Source organism: Dama dama, chromosome 2, assembly GCF_033118175.1.
Source record: "Dama dama isolate Ldn47 chromosome 2, ASM3311817v1, whole genome shotgun sequence".
Lineage (NCBI taxonomy): Eukaryota > Metazoa > Chordata > Mammalia > Artiodactyla > Cervidae > Dama > Dama dama.
Window position 1 is genome coordinate 17,967,196 of NC_083682.1, and position 19,962 is coordinate 17,987,157.

Here is a 19,962-nt window from a genome sequence, read left to right on the forward strand (position 1 = left end):
TGGAACCCCAGCCAGGTGGGAGAAGTTAACTGTATGCTGCCCACACGCACTCAGATCCCTGACAGGTTGGATCTAGGTGGATGATGTTGACACCTGATTCAGTTCAGTTCAGTTACTCCGTCGTGTCCGACTCTGCAACCCCACAGACTGTAGCATGTCAGGTTTCCCTGTCCATCACCAACTCCTGGAGTTTGCTCAAACTCATGTCCATCAAGTTGGTGATGCCATCCAACCATCTCATCCTCTGTCATCCCCTTCTCCTCCTGCCTTCAATCTTTCCAGGCTTCACGGTCTTTTCTAATGAGATATGAGTCATTTCTTTGCATCAGGTGGTCAAAGAACTGGAGCTTCAGCATCAGTCCTTCCAATGAATATTCAGGGTTGATTTTCTTTAGGATTGACTGGTTTGATTTCCCTGAAGTCCAAGGGATTCTCAAGAGTCTTCTCCAGCACCACAATTCAAAAGCATCAATTCTTTGGTGCTCAGCCTTCTTTATGGTCCAACTCTCTTATCTGTCTATACAAGAGCACCTAGTATGCTCAAAATCTTTTCTCACATGATCTCCAAAGTGACCATTTGAGGTGGATATTGTTATCCCTATTTTATAGACAAGGAATCCATGGCTTACAGAAGCAACTTTCCCAAGTTTACAAAATCCAAGGTTTTTTTTTTTTTTTTTCCCAAGGTTTTGAATCATTGTCCATCAGATGCTAGAGCCCATGTTCCTCCCTTGGACATGCTGCTTCCAGCATCTCTCCAGTCTGTTTGAAGGTGAATCTGTTTTTTAACATAAGTTCACGTGCTTGACTCACAGTGAGACCAAATCAACTGAAACATTGAAGTTTGGAACAGAGAAAGGTTTATTGCAGGGACACACAAGGAGACAGGGCATTCATGCTCTAAAAAATCCTATGCTCCCTGATCATTTTGCAGGAAGAGTTTTTAAAGGCAAAGTTCGGGGTGAGCGCTGCAGTGTGTGTGACTTCCTTCTATTTGGTTGGTGGGAAGATAACAGGGACCTTGTGCTCAGCCTGAAATTACCATCCTCTACCTGGGCAGGGGCCCTGGTTCTTGCTGAAGGACTCAAAGGTATGTTGTGCACTACCCGTTAGGAGGAACCAGGACCCTGTTTTATTGAGGTATTATTGTTTCTTGACTCCTCTTCCTCTGTTTCTGCATCCTCTCTCTTCCCTAGTTAGGAACTGTTTGAACCTGCCCTTTGGAATTCAGGGAAGGTCTAGAAGGCTGAAGCCTTTTTCCTGCTTTGGATGAAGAATTTCCCTGCCATATCAGTAAACAAAGGATGTTTCAGCCATCAAGCTTTTGACCCATGCAGGCTCCCCCACTCTGAGGAGATTCAGGAAGGAGAAAAACAGGATACTGGCCCTAGATAGTTAAGAGACATATCAAAGGAATGATTTCAGTAAGTCAGGACTCTTCCCATATATAGAAAAGCCCAAAATTCATTAACTTGAGGTATTTGGCTTTTCTTTAATTAACAGTAATCTCCTGATGTTCTGACTATCTGGTCTTTGTTGCAGAAATGGCCTGCCAGAAATATCTGCCCTGGCTCCTCCCTGCCCTCTTTGGAAAGGTCCCTCAGAGCCATCAGAGGCTGCCTCCCAGGCTTAAGTCCAGAGCAAGTCCACCAAATGAAACCTAACTCTGAACTTTAAGGTTGTGCTTTTTTTTTTTTTTTTCCCAGTCAACACTACTGACAAGAAACGGGGGATATGGAAAGGCTTTTGTACCTGAGGAAACCCCATAGCATCCTGCTTGATTTCAAGTCTTGAAGGAAAATTTGATTCCCCATTTACTACTTGATTTGCACTTTGTGTTGGTTTGAAAAATATTGCAAAGGCTGTTGTTCAAATTTAGCACAAATATATTTCATTCCCTGAGCTCTTTTTAAAAAAAATATTTATTTGTTTTTATTTTTGGCTGCATTAGGCCTTTGTTTGGAGAAGGAAATGGCAACCCACTCTAGTATTCTTGCCTGGAGAATCCCAGGGACAGAGGAGCCTGGTGAGCCGCCATCTATGGGGTCGCATAGAGTCGGACACAACTGAAGAGACTTAGCAGCAGCAGCAGGCCTTTGCTGCTATAAGAAGGCTTTCTCTAGTTTCATTGCACAGGCTTCTCATTGCAGTGACTTCTCATTGCAGAGCACAGGCTCTAGGGTGCACAGATTCAGTAGTTGTGGTGCATGGGTCTAGTTGTCTCGTGGCATGTGGGATCTTCCTGGACCAGTGAATAAACCTGTGTCCAGGTAGATAGTCAGGTAGATTCTTAACCACTGGACCACCAGAGAAGCCCCTCCCTGAGCTCTTTTAAGACCTGTGTCTCTCCTTAGTAAGCCACCATTAGAAAGAAGCATAGTCAGTTGGATAATATGGTGATAGAAGCATAGACTTCACAGCCCTGTTCACTAAATGCTTCCAGAGCTCTGACACCCTTCTGCACAGGGTCAGAACTCTCCCAAGAACAGTGAAATCATCGGAGGAGATCATTTGACAGCCAAGTGCATCCTACCATGTCACTAGTTAGTCTCCATTTCGGGATTCTGTCTTAGCCACTGGTCCCAACATGCAGACACCATCTGTAGAGGAAAATCAATGTTTTACAATGAGGACCTGCATTCACTCTCATAGGAATCTCTGCTCCATGTAGAATATTCATTGAGCCTTTCTCTGTGATCTTGTTCTGAGTTTCAAAAGATTCCCTAAGACTGTTTAACAGACAGAACAATTTCACAGTGCAAACACAGGAAATTCAGCAGTAGAGAAGAGGCATTGATTCTGAAAACTGTTGTTTTCACAATCAGATACTTTGTCATAGTTCCTAGGTCACCAAAATGGCAAATATGCTTGAGTGTATAATTAAGACTAAAGGGAATGGCAGAACAGAGAGAGAGCAGAAGGAAAAAAAGTCAGTGGGCCTAAGTAGAATTTTACTCTTTTAAATTTCTCTGTTGAGTTTATTTATGGGACAGAGGCTGCCACTATAAAATAGTTTTTACATATTTTTACTTGTGATTTTAGAACATGGTGATCTGGAGCAGAAAAGATTTAGGAAAGGAAAGACAATAGAATCATAACAGGTGATTGAGTTATTTTTAAATTTTTATTCTGTCTTTATGGGATTTGAAGGAATATAATTAATTCACACTTAACAAAAGTGTGAACAAAGACTTATAAAGAAAATCGCCTAGTGATGGCAGTTGAAGAATATCCTTGACAACAACTTCAATCTATTTCATGTTTCTTGACATCCATAATTTAGTATATATGTAAATTACATATGTATATGCATACTTATAGACACATTGTTCTACTTTGTAAAAACTAAAATACTAAAATATTAATACTTTAAAAATTAGGATGACTGTGTGAAAAGTGACATTCCTAAGTTAAACATTAAAAAAATATTAGTTGTTGGAAACTGCATTATTTTGCTAATAACCATACTAAGAATTTTGTTTTGAGTTTGTTGTTTCCTGGAGCATTAGAGATATACTATGTTGGATGTAAAATAAGTTATTACAATCATTTCCCACAGTATTTAATGACACTCAACATCTTCTGCATCCTTGGGTCCAATTTCCAGTACATGTAATCCTTCTGTTCATCTTGTGTGCTTGTCCTTATAAAATTCTTCTCTCTTTTTTCCTCCCTAACCTTACCATTTCTCAATATTCAGAAATAAGAGCAAAGAATTATCTTGCTTTTCTGTGCTATAAACTGTCATGATTATTGAACTAACATATCAATAAATATACTACCATGCTTTTGATCTAACAAACTTTTATTTTAGAAATATATCACTTTTATGTACTATATAATGCATGTATTCCTTCTGTTTTATATAGATTTCAGCACTTTCCCCTCTCATCACATTTAGAATCAGGCCCCAAGGGACTCAGATGGCAAAGAATCTGCTTGCATGAAGGAGACCTGGCTTCGATCCCTGTATCAGGAAGATCCCCTGGAGAGGGGAATGGCCACTCACTCCAGCATTTTTGCCTGGAGAAGTCCGTGGACAGAGGAGGAAAGGTCACAAAGAGTGGACACGACTGAGCAATTAATGCTTTAACTTTTCTTTCCAAAAAAGGCACAGGCAAAAATGCTTCCAGGACAACTGGGCTCCAATCTTATTTGTGAAATAAGAACTTCATTTCTCAAATTTTAACGGAGCATTCCTTTCCGGAACTGTAGTGACGGATTCATTTTGTAAATGTGGGAATTAACCCGCCCATTCTTGAACGCGCTCTTTCACCTCCTCGCACCAAATTCTTTGAAAGAGACCCCAGGGGCCAGGTCCAGAGCATCCCTACCTCCATAGCAACCAGACTCGGGCTTCCCATGCACCATGGCGACGGCTCGCCGCCGTGGTCGCTATGGTGACAGGGGCGGGCGCAGGACCGCGGGCAGGGCGCGTGCGCGGCGAGCGGGCCCGCGGCCCCTCAGCTGCGCTCGACATGGCGCTGAGGCGAAGGCCCTCGTTGGTCCTGCTGCTGCTGGTCGTGCGGGGTGAGTCCGCAGGCCTCCGCCAGACGCGGCCCGAGGGAACCAGGCGCGGGGAGCGGGTCTGGTGGCGCGGGGGCCCGGAGCTCAGGGCTGCGGGGGACGTCCGGGAGGAGTCTCGGGGGTGAGGGGGTCCGGCTCAGGTCCGGGGTCAGGGATGCGGGGGTCCCGGCGTTCGGGCTGAGCGGGGAGCGGTCCTGGAGGTGCGGGGTCCCAGGGGTGCGGGTCGCGGGTCTGGGGTCGGGGTAGGCGCTGCGGGTCGGGGAAGAGGTCGGGAGGTGTGGAGGTCGGGAGTATGGGGGAGTCCCGGGGGCCGGGGGCCCCGGAGTTGGGAGTCCAGGGGATCTGACCTGGGGGTTTGGGTGCAGGGCGTCCCGGGGTGCGGGGTCAGGCCCGGGTCCTGTGGACCCGCGCTCGGTCCCTCTGCGAACAAAGCCGACTGTCCCCGGCCCCTTTTGTCCCGCCGGCCCCGAGCCCTGCAGCCCGCCCAGGAGTGGCGCGGGGGCCGCCGGGGCCGGGCGTTGGTCTGTCCGCCGACCCGCGCCCCGGCGGGAGGCCCTGGGCAACGGAACGGCCGGACCACACGCTGGGGGCCGTGGGCGTGCGCTGGGCGCTGGAGAACGCGGTCCCACGTAGTCCTCAACGCTGTGTCCAGAAAGCACTCTGAGGAGCAGGGGACGCTCAGACCCGGTCCCCGGCGCCGCGCCGGCTCGCCTGGGGCATCCGCAGGACTTCCCAGTTCTCCGGGTCACTTTGTCGTCTGCTTCCTTGCCATCGTCATCCCATGGTGTTTTCAGAGTGTACACAGCGAGGCCCCAAGAGACTGTTCGGGGGTGGGGTGGGCGCACTAGGAAAACAAAGGCTTCTGTGTTGAAGGTTCAGTGAGGGGAGTGGTCCTCAGGGGTGGCGAGAACAGTGAGGGTCCCCGCAGAAGCCGGAGAGCAGGACTCGGTGGTAAGGGCTAAGTTCAGGGAATACGTGTCCCTATACCGCGCCTGAAAGTGGTTTCCATAAACGTGTGTTTGGGAGAGATGAATGATCAAAGACTAGCCAGGGGACAAGGGTGTCAGGAATGTCCCCTCCCAGCTTTGTTGGTCACACGGACACTGTCCTATTCACAGACTGGAACAACTCCCCATTGTTGAAAGGATCTGTTCACGCGAAAGTTTGCAGTTTTTACCGCAGAAACATTTGGCAGTTTCGTTCAGGAATGAGTTTCAAGTCGGTGGTTTGTTAGTAAAACTAATGGATGATAAGGCCTTCACATCAGCTTCGTTTTTTCTTTTAATTTTAGTTAAACAAAAAAAGTTTTTTTTCTGGCCGAGCCATGCCTCATGGGGGAATCTTAGTCCCCATACCAGGGATGGAAACTGTACCCTCTGCATTGGGAGTGAGGACTCTTAACCACTGGACTACCAGGGAAATCCCAGTAAACTTATTTTTACTAACTACTTATTTTGGTTTCCTGGAAACACTACTTCTGTGATTTCCTTGATGTTAAAGATTGGAATTTACCTGTGGAGCATAGGAGGACTAATCAGATTTTGCATAGTAGGATTAATGACAAAGAGTAAAGGTGGTAGGGTGTATTAATAGGCTCTGAAGGGATGTAGCTCTTTTCTATTATTTTGTTTATGCTGTGAATATACAGTAATACCTTGAAAACTATTCATTCACAGGGCATCACAGCTGCATCTCTTTTATTTTTATGATTACGCTTCTTAATTGCTATTATTTTTGAGTGCTCTCATTAAAAAAAAATCTGGTTCCTGATATAATACATTCTTTATTAGTTACTCTTTGCCAGGCTCTGTTATAAAAATTTAATATGTATTCATTTAACATTGATAACAACTCTAAGAGGTTGTTAGTATCATTTTGAGTTACAGAGAGATTTAGTAACTTGCTCAGGGTGACATCCCTCGCCTGCCAGTTTGGAAATTGTCAACCATTTGTGTTAATCCTTTTTTTGTTGTTGTTACTTAAATTGTTCCATTTGACAGTGAAGTTCTTGCTTTGGATCATTTTAACCAAATTATTAAATGTTCAATGCTGTGTGGTTTGTAGATAAAGTATTCTTTTGTTGAATTGGTGACAGGTGCAATTCCTCTTTGCAAATATTATGCCACACGTCTTTGTTGAATGATTATGTGGTAATTGCCATTGGGTTTCCAAATCTTCAGATGTCCTAGAGAGATGCTTCATTAGAGATAAGAGAGTTACAGTTTGTATTCCTGGGGTAAGACAATTTGTTAAAGTTTAGCAAAATCTGAAAATCATAATTTCAGGAAATTTTTGAAAAAAGTTCTAAATTTTCCATTTGCGTTTGGACTTCTGAAACATTTTAAAATGACGTCTTCTTTCATGTTGTTTTCAGTCTCTTGAATTAATTATATCTGGTATGATTGTTATCAGACATGTGTGTGCATGTGTATGTTCAGAAAAACAACGACCACCTGCCCTGAAGCATGCACTGCTTCAGACCAGCTGTTCATTCCCAGAGGGCCTGTTGAAGGCATTTGTTCTGAGTGCTTCAGTCTGGGGAAACTGAGTGGGAAGCTATTAGAGATACTTAATCATAAGTAATTGCAGTGTTATATCTAGACAGAGAGATCACACATGCCACCCCAACTCTGGGAAACTTTCTCTTAAGCAGCCTCACAGGGTAGGCTTAAATCATTTCTTTTGAAAGAAACCTGATGTGTCTTAACACCCACTTTTTGAGATGGCCATATAATATGACTGTAGAGGCTGTGGATTTAGTACAATCCAGCCAGCAGCTGTTAGAGATGTAATATTAGCAAATTCCTTCCCCACAAATTCTTTGCATTTTTTCACAAGCACAAGTGTGGTAAAACAAAGAGAAGTTTGTGTGTGGATGACGTCAGGAGGTATGGAGTCTGCTTGATACCCTCGTCGTGAAGTTGGACACTTCTCAAGATGTGTTTGTGATCAGTTGGTGAATGTGATGCTGTGAGGGCCAAGCGCAGATTTCACATCTCATGTATCTACTTTCTGGATGCCCACAGTATATACAAATAGCTTCAGTGGATTCTAAAGCATTCCTGAAAGAAAGTTTTGGTAAGCACATTCTTTTACACCCAGTTTAGCAAGGACAGTATCCACTGTGGTTCTCTATATGGAGTTCTAAAGCCTTAATTTACTGCATCTTTCCAACATATTCTGACACACAGAAAGCCTTCTGAGAATTAACCTTTGTTTCTGATGTCTAGGAATACTGTCGAACTTTGTGTTGGTGTGTTTGTCTTTAAGGAGTATCTACTATGTGTTGTAGGGCTTCCCTGGTGGCTCGGGGGTAAAGAATCCCTGAGTCTGGAAGATCCCCTGGAGAAGGAAATGACAACCCACTCCAGTATTCTTGCCTTGGAAATCCCATAGACAGAGGACTCCAGCGGGCTACAATCCACAGGGTTGCAAAAGGGTTGGACACAATTTAGGAACAAAACAACAACTATGTGTTATGTATTATATTCCTATGAGTAGCTAATATGTACAGCTGAGGTTTCAAAGCTCGTTATGTAGAAACATCAAACTTGTTAATAGATTGGTAGTGGTTTAGTTGCTAAGTCACATCCAACTCTTGTGACCTCATGGACTGTAGCCTGCCAGGCTCCACTGTCCATGGGATTCTCCAGGCAAGAATACTGAAGTGGATTGCCATTTCCTTCTTTAGGGGATCTTCCCAACCCAGGAATTGAACCTGGGTCTCCTGCATTGCAGGCAGATTCTTTACTGACTGAGCTACGAGGAAGTCCTTTTTTCTTTTTTCTTATACCATCTTTCATTTTCAGAGTATCCCAAGGCTTCTGTGGGTCAGCTTGCTTTCTGCAGAATATTGCCCACATCAAGTTCTGCCATGTGCATGTTGTCTGCTTTGCCCAGCTTCACTCAGCTCACAGTGATCCTTCCTATTTCTAAACAGCATAGCTTGTAGTCTGTACTAGTACAACAGACATTGACTTTGTATCTGTAATACGTCCTTTGTGCTAGGGGTGCAGACAGGAATAAGGCTCCTCAAGCCAGGATGACTGCCCACTGAATTACGTTGCACTTTTGTTATTGGGTGTAAATGCGTTTTATCTTCTCAATGTTATTAAAAATTCATTGGGAGCAGAGGCTGAATTGAACTTCTTTTGTATCTTTCCAGGGGTGGCTATAGTAAGTATTGTCTTTGTCACTTGAAAGTCAGTTAACATTTCTTAAACACTTCCAATGCATCCAAGCATTTTTTCATGTATCTTATCTCCAATGACCCCAGAAACTTTTGGAGATTCTTTGTTTTTACTACAGTAGTTTTTGTGGAAGAATGAGGATGGTAAGTATTTCTCAACTTGGTTTACTTTAAACATCTTCTCTCACCCACTCTATGCGGTTATATGAAGTTAAGAAGGAAAACATGGGGAAATGCTTTTGAAGTCATTTAAGCGACACAGTCATATACCTTATGGTTCCAACAACACAAAACATCTCGGGGGGGGATGTTTAGAGGAACTGAAAAGATAATCAAAACTGAAAGATAATCAAAATGTTGATGGGGGTGCTGCTTTTCAGTGGCAGGTCTTATGGCTGTTTGTTTTCTACTTTTCCCTTATTTACCTGGCTGATTATTTTATAAGGATTTATATATATATATATATATATAATGGAAAAAATTTCATTTGGGGGTCCTCCAATAACATAGTGGACTTTTAAGTTTGACACTTGTTAAGGATTTTCTTTTAAAATGGGAAACCAGTTTAATGTGTTAGTCTGTGATTGTGGCTCCTTCTGGCTCCGGAGTTAATGCCAGCTGCAGAGCGAGGAGGAGGGGCAGCCTTGGAGCTCGGTTTGATCAGGCATCCTTTGTGACTCATCTGAGAGACTTGCTGTCACCGCTTCTGGGTTGGGGCGCCAGCTGTGGTGTCCTCAGCAAGTGCTTGGTGGGAAGACAGAGCTGATGAGAATACCTGCCTCTCCCTGTTTTTGAACACACAAGTGAAATCATCCAAGCAGCCACTTTGGTCTGCCTGTTCGGCGCAAGCCCGTGTTTAGAGGATCCCCTCCTCTGTGCCAGCCGGGCAGCTCCTGGGGGGCCTGTTTTCTTTGTCTTGGGTGATAGGAATACCAGGTCAAGTTGACTTCCTTGGGAAACTGACTCTGAAAGATGTTTCCTGAAGTCAGCTGAGAGCTGAAGGTCCCTTACCACGTCTTCCTGCCTGCCACGACTTCCTCCTTGGATGTCTTTCTCTAAGGGAAACTTGACGTCTTTTAGAATGAAGTGCAGCTGTCTGGAGGGTTATAAATAATGCCGCACAATCTAAGACAACTGCCTTTTCTTTTTTTTTTTTAAATTCGATCCCTTGATCCTCCTGTAGAGCATCTCTACCAGGGTGCTGGAGCTTAATCAGCCGATCCATAATTATTTCACAATCTGGCATTTTCACATCAGCAAAACAGAGACATCTAACATAAGCGCTTCCCCAGACCAGAAGCGGTACACAGTTTAGGTGGTTAACAAACAGAGCAGCCCTTCGAGTAAGTGTTTTACATGTACAGAAGTGAGAGCTCTTAACTCGGGCTGACCTGGTAGAGGGACATTTTAAGAAGCAGCACCAGGTATGGGCTTCCCTGGTGGCTCAGAGGGTAAAGCATCTGCCTGTGATGCAGGAGACCCAGGTTCAATCCCTGGGTGGGGAAGCTCCCCTGGAGAAGGAAATGGCAACCCACTCCAGTATTCTTGCCTGGAGAATCCCATGGACAGAGGAGCCTGGTGGGCTACAGTCCACAGGGTCGCAAAGAGTCGGACACGACTGAGCGACTATGCACTTACTTAAATACTTACACCTTTTGGGGTAATTTGGTTGACTTAGTGCGGATTTGGGGGAGTAGAGGTGTTAGGGTTCAGGAAAGGGGAGGAAATGCCACAAGCAGAGGCGTTGGGAATGCGTGTGTTGTATTCTGGGACCAGTGAGTTATAATGATAACTAAGGACAGCTGCCAGTTATTGGAAGGCTGTGCCAGGCACTGCTGACCGCACCACCTCATGGGAGTCTTAGTCCATCTCAGCAGGCAGTCCTTATAGGCCTCACTTTGCAGGTGCTCAACCTGACACTTTGGCAGTTTGGTCACCTGGCCCCGGTCACAGCTGGTAAATCAAGGAACCAGATCGCCAATGGAAGAGAATGTCGCAGAGTAACTCGACAGAGACTGAAAAATGCTTTCAGTGCCGGGCTGAAAAATGTGGACCTTGTCATGTATGTTCTAGAAATTCATGTGGCAGTTTGGAGCAGGAAGTGATCTGATCGAATGTTTTTAGGTGTGTTGGCCTGATACTACATTCAAGAAGGCTGGAGAGGGAGAGTCAGTTAGAAAACTTCCAGAGTAGTTCATGCCCATTCCCCTTAGGGGAAGTCTCTTGAATTCAGTTTTGTTCATATCTGAAAAATATATTTTTACCTTTGTTCTTGAGATGTAGATCTATTGGGTGCATAAATTTAGGTTGACAGTTGTTTTGATTCGAAGCCTGGGCTCCATGATATGATGCTGTCTGGTTTCCTTTGCTCCTGTTGTGAAACTGCTATCAGGCCATCAGCCTGCCTTTCTCCACCTGCTTCAGAGATCTCATCTTTTATTTGGCATGCTGCAATGTTACTACATGTGTCTGGGAGGCATTTCTTTTTAATTATTCTCCTTGTTAATTTGTTATAAGTTGTGTATCTGTGAGTTTACATCTTTCTAGAGAATTCTCAGGGAGGGTCAGTTCAAACACTACCTAGCTTCTATTTTCTTAATTCTTTCCTTTTAGAACTCTGATTAGATATATTCAGTCTTTCATCTTCCAAGACTGTTAACCTTTCTGTCATAATTTCATGTTCTTTCTTTTTGCTGTTCTGGGTTATTTATTAAGTTTTGTTTTACAACTGTGTCTCTTGCCAACCATGTCTATAATCTGTTTAACCAGTGTATGAATTTTTTTTTAACCCATTATTTCATTTCAAAAACTTCACCTGGTTCTTCCTATAATCTAGTTTATTTTGCTTGCTCATTTTTCATTTCTTTTTTATTTTTAAACATTTCACACAAAGCTGTTTTATGTTCTACATGTGAGACTTCAAATATCTGAAGTTCTCTGGAGTCTAAACCTGATGCTTATTGTTTCTCTTTACCGTTACTCGTAGTGGCTTCTCTTTCCTTGTAAACAGAAACTGATGTCTGGTTGATTGCAATCTATACAGTTCTGGGATGCGTTTTATGAGAGAATGTTCTGGTGCTGGGCGGCGGTCATCTGGGATGGCTTTCAGGGTCCCTGGCATTGTTTGGAAACTTCAGATTCAGCTCTGCCTTCCCGTTAGCCCAGCTGTGCAGTCTCTGTGATGACCTTCAGGGTCACGGCCCACCCATCCTATTACTTGCTGGGTTCAGCCTACAGCTATTTTACTTGTTTCCCATGAGCCCAGAGGTACAGTAAAAACTACAGTTTGTCTGCATGAGGTCTCACTGGAGTGTAGTTAAACCACTGCTGTAAACAGGAACCCTGGCCTCCTCCTGAAAAACTTAAGTCATGCACCATCCTCAAACTTCTATATTATGAAGGTAATGCTTCTGTTTTCATTTTTCAAGTATAAGATGAAGTTAAAATACTGGCTCTTTTTTTTGGGTGGGGGGGAGCACATATGCCCCCACAGAGGTTCTGATAGGTTTAGGGGGAGGGGTTGAAGGAGCCTTGCTGAGCATCAGTGCTGCCAGGATGAGGCTGTAATGTCCTGTAGACACACACACCCCCTACTACACAACTGTCATCCCTGTCCGCAGGTGGGTTTATCTGAAGAGCAGTGAGCATCAATGATTCGAGACCCAGCAACTTGAAATTTGGAGAATTACTGCTGTTCCATACTGGACAAGTGTTTGGTGGAGGAGCTCTCCCCTCTCCACAGGGAAGGAGCTTCCCAGATTTTCAGATTCTTGCTGGATGAGGCGAGTGGGCTAGCCCACCCCAGGCTATGCTGTGTACTGCCTCCCAGATCCTTTTCTGGGTGGAGGAGGGAGCCTGTGTGGGTGTCAGGCATTCTGGACCCGCTTCCCAGCTTTGCATGTGATTCATTTGGGGACCTTGGGGAAATATTAATTATATTGGTTTTAATCCAAGTCAGTTGAAAGTAATTTAAGCAGCATTCCTCTCCCCCTCCCACCAACACATTCACATTTCTGTTCACGGATTCGTTGAATTAGTTTGTTAATTACAAGTGTAAGTGAAAGTTTTGAAAGCCTAGTTCATAGAATTGTCTTCCTCTTCTGAAAGTTTAGAAGCTTTTAGAGCCAGGAAAGCAGTGCAGGATTCAAAAGACACCAGTTTGATCCCTGGGTCGGGAAGGTTCCCTGGAGGAAGGCACAGCAACCCACTCCTGTATTCTTACCTGAAGAATCCCATGGACAAAGGAGTCTGGCAGGCTACAGTCATGGGGTTGCGAAGAGTCGACATGACTGAAGTGACTTGGTGCACACACACAACCTTGGTTTTAAGTCCTCTTCTACTCCAAGAGATTAGGACAGTTTGTCTTTCAGAACCTCAGGTTTTTGGGGGTTTTTTGTTTTTTATTTTGCCGTGGCCTTACTTACTAGATCTAGTGTTTTGAGAGTTCCTATGTTTGTTTACCAGGAAGAAAACAGTGGACCACTGTTTGGTTAGGCTGGTGATTACCGTTTGATATCGTGCAACAGATTATGGAGTTTTCGCTCTGACCACATTCGGTCTCCCTTTCAAGTCCACTGCTGGTGGAGCCCCTTCGCCATGAATCTCTGAAGCAGCAGTTCAGTAAGAACAAGTGTTCGTGTCTTTAATTTACTGGGTGCTGTTTTAGAGTCGTTTATGTTGCAGAGTCGTGAACACTGTAGGAGGTGATGGAACTCATGGCCCTTCCCTCCACATGGTACTTTCATGTACATATATGGACATTTTATATGCTGTCTTGGGGGGGGGGGTGGTTTACAACCCCCAGAAGGTCACTTCAGGTGGAACGGCCTGCTCAAGGGCACAGGGCATGTGTTCTGAGTTGATGCCGACTCTATGCAGGGTTTGGGACCAGCATACATCCAGGAGGGTTATCTTATTATTCTGCTGTTTCTTCTTCCCCTTAACTCTGTTCCAGCCCAAATTTTCTGTTAGGCTGTGTTACAGATGGTGACTGTTGGTGTGAAACATCTGGTCATAATCTCTGTACGTTGAGAGTTTACCTCACTCTGTGGTTAGGTCAGAGGGAAGACTTGATTTAGATGGCTGTAGGGATGGTTTCTGCAGTGCTTCATCATGTTAGCAGAGCTCCAGGAGGTGTGCAGGATGAGGCCATAGGAAAAACAGTCCTCGCTGGACCCGCCCTTCCATTTCCCTCAGTTTCCTTGTCTGTCTGTCTCTACCGTAGGCAGTGGGGATGAGGGAAGAGGCCTAAAGGACATCTCATGACATCAGATGAGGGACCTGGCCTTCACAGAAGCCAGAACAAACACCTTCCTGGTGGCCATATGGTTAACTCCCTACCCCCAGTCCCCACAGCATCCTCAGGCTGGTAGCTTTCCCCAGGAGAACTGTGTGTGTATGTGTGTTGTTTTCCCTTCAGCTCACAGATTTTGCTTTCTGTGCTGTTCTCATCAGGTACGCTTTCTCCGTGCGGAGTAACGCAGAGTAAATAAAACCTGTTAGGATTTGGTGCTTCTGTCCTCATGAGCGGCTCAGTTTTGACACTGCTTCTCATGAACCCTTGAGGAAGATGCTTTAACCGGCACTTGGAGGCTTCGACTTGGGGCGACCCGTCCTGGTCCTCCTGCCTGCCCCACCTCTGTGGGGGCTGGGCTCTGTAGCCCTGGGCTCCAGTGGGGAGCACCGCCTTTGTGGGGACTCACGGGGTTTGGGTTTGGGGTGATGAAGACGAGGCATGTGGGTGTCCACACCCGCCCTCTCCGTAGAGGAGTTAGAGTCTAGAGAAGCGTAGCATTTTCCTTTTCTAAGATTACAGTTATGTCATAAAGAGAAAAATTGATCCTTACAGTGTATATACTTAATTCAGTTTTATCAGGGAATCACACAATTTGGAACATGGTCTTGGGCTCTATAAGGCATTTCATCACCGGCTTCTGAGTCACCTTATGTGCCGTGTTTCTGCTTTATCATCACAGCCCATCCACCCCAAGGCAGGTCACCCTCTTCCTGTTCAGTCCTGCTGATTCCCTAGTATCCAGCTCAGCGTACTTCTCCATAGAGCCTTTCTTAGCTCTCTAGCCTGGAGCGATCTCTTCCTTTCTGAATTCACATTCAGCAGGAAGAACATAAGCTAGAATGAAGTTTGAATCTCAGCTCCACTGTACGCCTGTCCAAGTCAACATCCTTATCCATAAAAGAGTAGAAAAACATATAACTTTGTAAGACTGTTTTGCAGCCCAGTGACTATGTATAGTGCTCCTATCAAAGTGTCTGCATGAGTGGTAACAAAAATTACACCAATTAATATGGTAAAATTACAATTACTAGTGTAAATTGCATATGTGCTTAGCAGAGGTCAGGCATAATGATAAGCTCTCAGCATTTGGTTGTAGAGATTTACTGTCAGTGCTAACTGTTGCTGCTAATACTATTACTATGTTGTTGTTTAGTTGCTAAGTCCTGTCCTACTCTTTGTGACTCCTTGGACTGTAGCCCGCCAAGTTCCTCTGTCCATGGAATTTCCCAGGCAAGAATACCGGAGGGGGTAGCCATTCCCTTCTCCAGGGGATCTTCCCAACCGAGGGATCGAACCCCCATCTTCTGCATTGGCAGACAGGTTCTTTAACACTGAGCCACCAGGGAAGCCCATAACTATGTTACTGCAGTGTGTCTGATCCTCAGTTATTCAGAGGCAAATTGAAAGTGAACCTCATCAGGCCCCTTTCAAAGCCCCGACTTTCATCCTACCAGTATCCTCAGATTTGCAGAGCATAGCCGCCTTAGCAACAATCAGGTAAGAGTGTCCTCTTCCGCTCTGCTGTCCTCCTTACATTGGCTGGCCCTGCACTGGCCCAGCACAGGGAGATGAGTGTCTGTCCTTAGTTTTTGTTTGGGAAAGAGGCAGGGGCTTCACTGGCCATTTTAGATAGGGGATGACAGATATTTCTGTTCGAACATATAAGAGCCCAGACAGATGAGAAACCATGGCCTCCTTCGTGTATTCCTTTCCTTCCTTTTTAATATTATTTATTTATATAGCTGTGCTGGGTCTTCATTCTGGCTTGGAGGATCTTTGTTACGGCATCTTTTAGTTGTGGCCTGCGAGCTCTCAGTTGTAGCATGTGGGATCTAGTTCCCTGATCAGGGATGGAACCTGGAACCCCCACATTGGGAGCGTGGAGTCCTAGCCACTGGACCACCAGGGAAATCCTTGTATGTTTCTTAACTGTTATTTTAAAATAATTTCGAGTCAGGAGACCTGGTTTCCACTTTGGTCTCTGATATGTTCAAGTTTTGAAGCTATACCTGTCTGCTAGTATATCTTAGTGACTGAACAACAACAGCAATGTATATGAGCCTTCTATCTGTGGAGAGGAGATAACATCCGGTTTTCAGGGTTTTTCCAGAGGTCAGCCGAGACTGTGTGCAAGTGGTCTGTACATTTTAAAGTCTGTGCAGATGTAAACATTACCGTTCTCCTTTGTTTCCTGTGAGTCCTTGGGTTTCATTAGTCTTCTGGTTCTTTAGGCTACAATCCTAATTTAGAGGAACTTTCTCATATTGAAAGCTTCCTTGATGGCTTATTTTGATGAGACAGCAAGTTTTTACATTTTTCTATATAGGAGAGACATTTCATCTAAAGTACAGATTGGTGTCCTGATTTTTTTCTTAAAAAAACCCCAAAAGTCTAGTTTTAAGTTTCAAGAGTAAAGAAGAAATTATCTGACTTTCTTTTATTTAAAAAGCTGTTCCACAATGTTTGTAGAGAAGATTAGACCTCTTTTGCCTGGGGAAATTTTTATGCCTGCGCTAGCAAACTTTGAATAATAAAAAGTTTCAGTGGAAATTCCAGCATATCTTTAAGTGAAGAAGCTGCCAATATAAATCTGTGTGTTTACATTAAAAATAAGCATCTTTTTAGATGAATAAGTATGAAGAATGGATGAGTTCAGGAGAATGTCATGTGAGTAAACAGGCCTTTGTGTCCACAGGAATCCCACATCCCGAGACGGGGAGCTGGGGTGACCGTGGGAGCCCTAGCTACGGGCAGGTCCCGGGAAAGGAGGGAGAAAATGAAGACTAGCCCTTGGGGACTCAGCAAGTCACAAGCCTGGGCGAGAGCACAAATCTGGGGCCATGGCTGACCCTCTCCCCCAGTGGCCTCTCTGTCGGGGGAGGGAGAGTCAGCACAGTTCTGCCTCCCAGGGCGCCCAGCACTTGGCACATAGGAATGCTCCTGGGGACGTCAGCATGCATGTGTGTGAGATGGTGTACAGCCCATGTATCTCTGTGAACAAGTGTACTCATGTCATGTATACACACCGCATTCTTGTTTAGATGGTGGTTGTAGTTTGACTTGGAACCTGCACATCATTTCTAATCCAGAGTGTACAGCTCATTTTAAATTGTTCTCCCGTGTTAAATTTTGCCATATGAGATGGGTCCTGTCATGTACAAGCTATTTTTCTGTTTCTAGAGACCTATTGTCTTCTTGGGTTCCGAAATCACAGCCGTGTGATAAAAGGAGGTTTGGGGGAGGAGAGGCTGGGTCCCCGTCGCTCTGTGGCTTGGCTCATGGAGCACAGTGGACCTGCGTTACAAGAGAGGGAAATCGGGTGTGTGGGTGTCCTGGTAATTTGTGGGTCTGCTGCTGCTGCTAAGTCGCTTCAGTCATGCCTGACTTTGTGCGACCCCGCAGACGGCAGCCCACCAGGCTCTTCTGTCCATGGGATTCTCCAGGCAAGAATACTAGAGTGGGTTGCCATTTCCTTCTCCAATGTATGCATGCGTGCTAAGTCGATTCAGTCGTGTCTGACTCTGTGCGACCCCATGGACAGCAGCCCACCAGGCCCCTCCATCCACAGGATTCTCCAGGCAAGAAGACTGGAGAGGGTTGCCATTTCCTTCTCTGAATTTGTGGGTCTACAGAAGCAAAAAATGACATCCTTCTCTATTGAGATGAATTATCTCAAAAGAACACAGAGATTCCTGCTTTATTGTTTATCTGGACTGAGAACAACACTTTTTTCCCAGGCTCAACTTTGCTTTACTTTTTCATTTTACAAATTATTTATTTTTGACAAAAATAAAAAAGAGTGCATATATATGCCATGTAACTTATTTTTAAAAAATTAATTGGTTTATAATGTGTTAGTTTCACATGTACAGCACAGTGATTCAGTTATACATATATGTCTATTCTTTTTAAGATTCTTTTCCCTTGTAGCTTATTATAAAATATTGAATATAATTCCATGTGCTATACAGTAGGACATCGTTTATTTTATATACAGTTTGCTTTTAATTTGTGATTTTTTTTTAAAAAAATATGTATGTTTTATTGAAGTATGGTTGACTTACAGTGTTTCAGATGCACAGCAGGGTGATTCAGTTGTACAAATACACATATATTATTTTTGAAATTATTTTCCATCATAGGTTATTACAAGATATTGACTATAGTTCCCTATGCTATACAGTAAACCTTTGTTGCTTATTGAATATATATTTTTTAATTAAAAATCTAGCGTTCTAGTCATACTAAGTCAAACAAGTAGAATCAAAATATAATTTTTTTAGTTAGGCAAAAATTCTTAAGTTTTCTAAAACATGTATATGTATTTACATATATATATACATACACAAAAGCTTTTATACTACACCTGATAAAAATTGAGAAGAAACATCAAAAAAAATGAAGAGATTGATAAATTGGAGAACATAAACTAAATGAAATAGGAGCACTGAATATGAAATAGAAAAAGTGAAACAAACTAGATAAAAGTAAAAGATCATCATATAGTCTAGTTGTTTTAAACATGACTGCTCATTAGAAATCTGGAGCTCTGGAGAAAAAAAACAATACCTGAGCATTTGTATTTTTCAAAAAATTTCAAGATAATTCTGATATGCATCTGGGTTTTAAGAAGTGATCATAGACCCCAGAGCTGGGTCGCCTCAGGCCAAACAACTGCAAGGGATGGAGTGCAAACCCACACATCAGCAGATAATTGGATTAAAGCTTTACTCAGCAAGGCCCTGCCCACCAGAGCAAGACCCAGTTTTTCCCATGCCAGTCCCTTCCATCAAGAAGCTTACACAAGCCTTACTTACCCTCATCCATCAGAGGGCAGACAGAAGAAGCACAGTCTCACAGCAGCTAAAACAACAACCATATTACAGAAAGTTAATCACAATGAAAAAGCAGAAAGTTATGTCCCAGATGAAGGGACAAGATACAGCTCCAGAAAAACAACTGAATTAAGTGGAGATAGGCAACCTTCCAGAAAAATAATTCAGAATAATGACAGTGAAGATGATCCAGAATCTCAGGAAAAGAATGGAGGCAAAGATTGAGAAGATGCAAGAAATGTTTACCGAAGACGTAGAAGAACTAAAGAACAAACTGAGATGAATAATACACTAGAAGGAATCAATAGCAGAATAACTGAGGCAGAACAGATAAATGACCTGGGGGACAGAATGGTGTAAATCGCTGCCACAGAACAGAAGGTATAAAAAAGAATGAAAAGAAATAAAGAAAGCCTAAGAGACCTCTGGGACAACATTAAACATACCAACATTCACATTATAAGGGTCCCAGAAGGAGAAGAGAGAATGGACCTGAGAAAATATTTGAAGAGACAATCACTGAAAACTTCTAAAACATGGGAAAGGAAGTAGTCAACTAAGTCCAGGAAGCACCGAGGAGTCCCAAGAAGGATAAACCCAAGAAGAAACACACTGAAACACATGGTAATCAGACTGACAAAAATTAAAAACAGATAAAATATTAAAAAAGCAACAGGGGAAAAATGACAAATAACATACAAGGGAACTCCTATCAGGCTATTAGCTGATTTCTCAACAAAAACTCTACAAGCCAGAAGGGAATGGCAAGATGTATTTAAAGTGATGAAAGGGAAGAATCTAAAACCAAGAATACTCTACCCAGCGAGACTCTCCTTCAGATTTGATGGAGCAATCAAAAGCTTTCCAGACAAGCAAAAGTTAAGAGAATCCAGCACCACCAAACTAACTACAACAAGTGCTAAAGGAACTTCTCTAAGCAGGAAACACAAGAGAAGGAAAAGACCTACAGAAAATAAACCCCAAACAAATAAGAAAACGGTAATGGGATCATACATATCGATTATTACCTTAAATGTAAATGGATTAAATGCACCAACCAAAAGACATAGACTGGCTGGGTAGATGAAAACGTGCATTTATACACTTCCACTTAC

At 43.7% G+C, this 19,962-nt stretch overlaps 1 protein-coding gene and 1 non-coding gene across 2 annotated transcripts in view; both read left to right on the forward strand.

Moving 5' to 3' along the window:
- The first annotated feature begins 4,435 nt into the window (after positions 1-4,435).
- The window catches only part of JAM3 (junctional adhesion molecule 3), a 29,336-nt gene continuing 13,809 nt past the window's right edge, over positions 4,436-19,962 (forward strand). Inside the window, exon 1 of the mRNA XM_061166672.1 lies at positions 4,436-4,530. Within this exon, the coding sequence (XP_061022655.1) occupies positions 4,479-4,530 (52 nt within the window). The 5' untranslated portion in view covers positions 4,436-4,478. The remainder of the gene's footprint in view (positions 4,531-19,962) is intronic.
- On the forward strand, positions 10,150-10,221 carry TRNAH-GUG (transfer RNA histidin (anticodon GUG)). The gene has a single exon. It is a non-coding gene; the product is annotated as a tRNA-His (tRNA).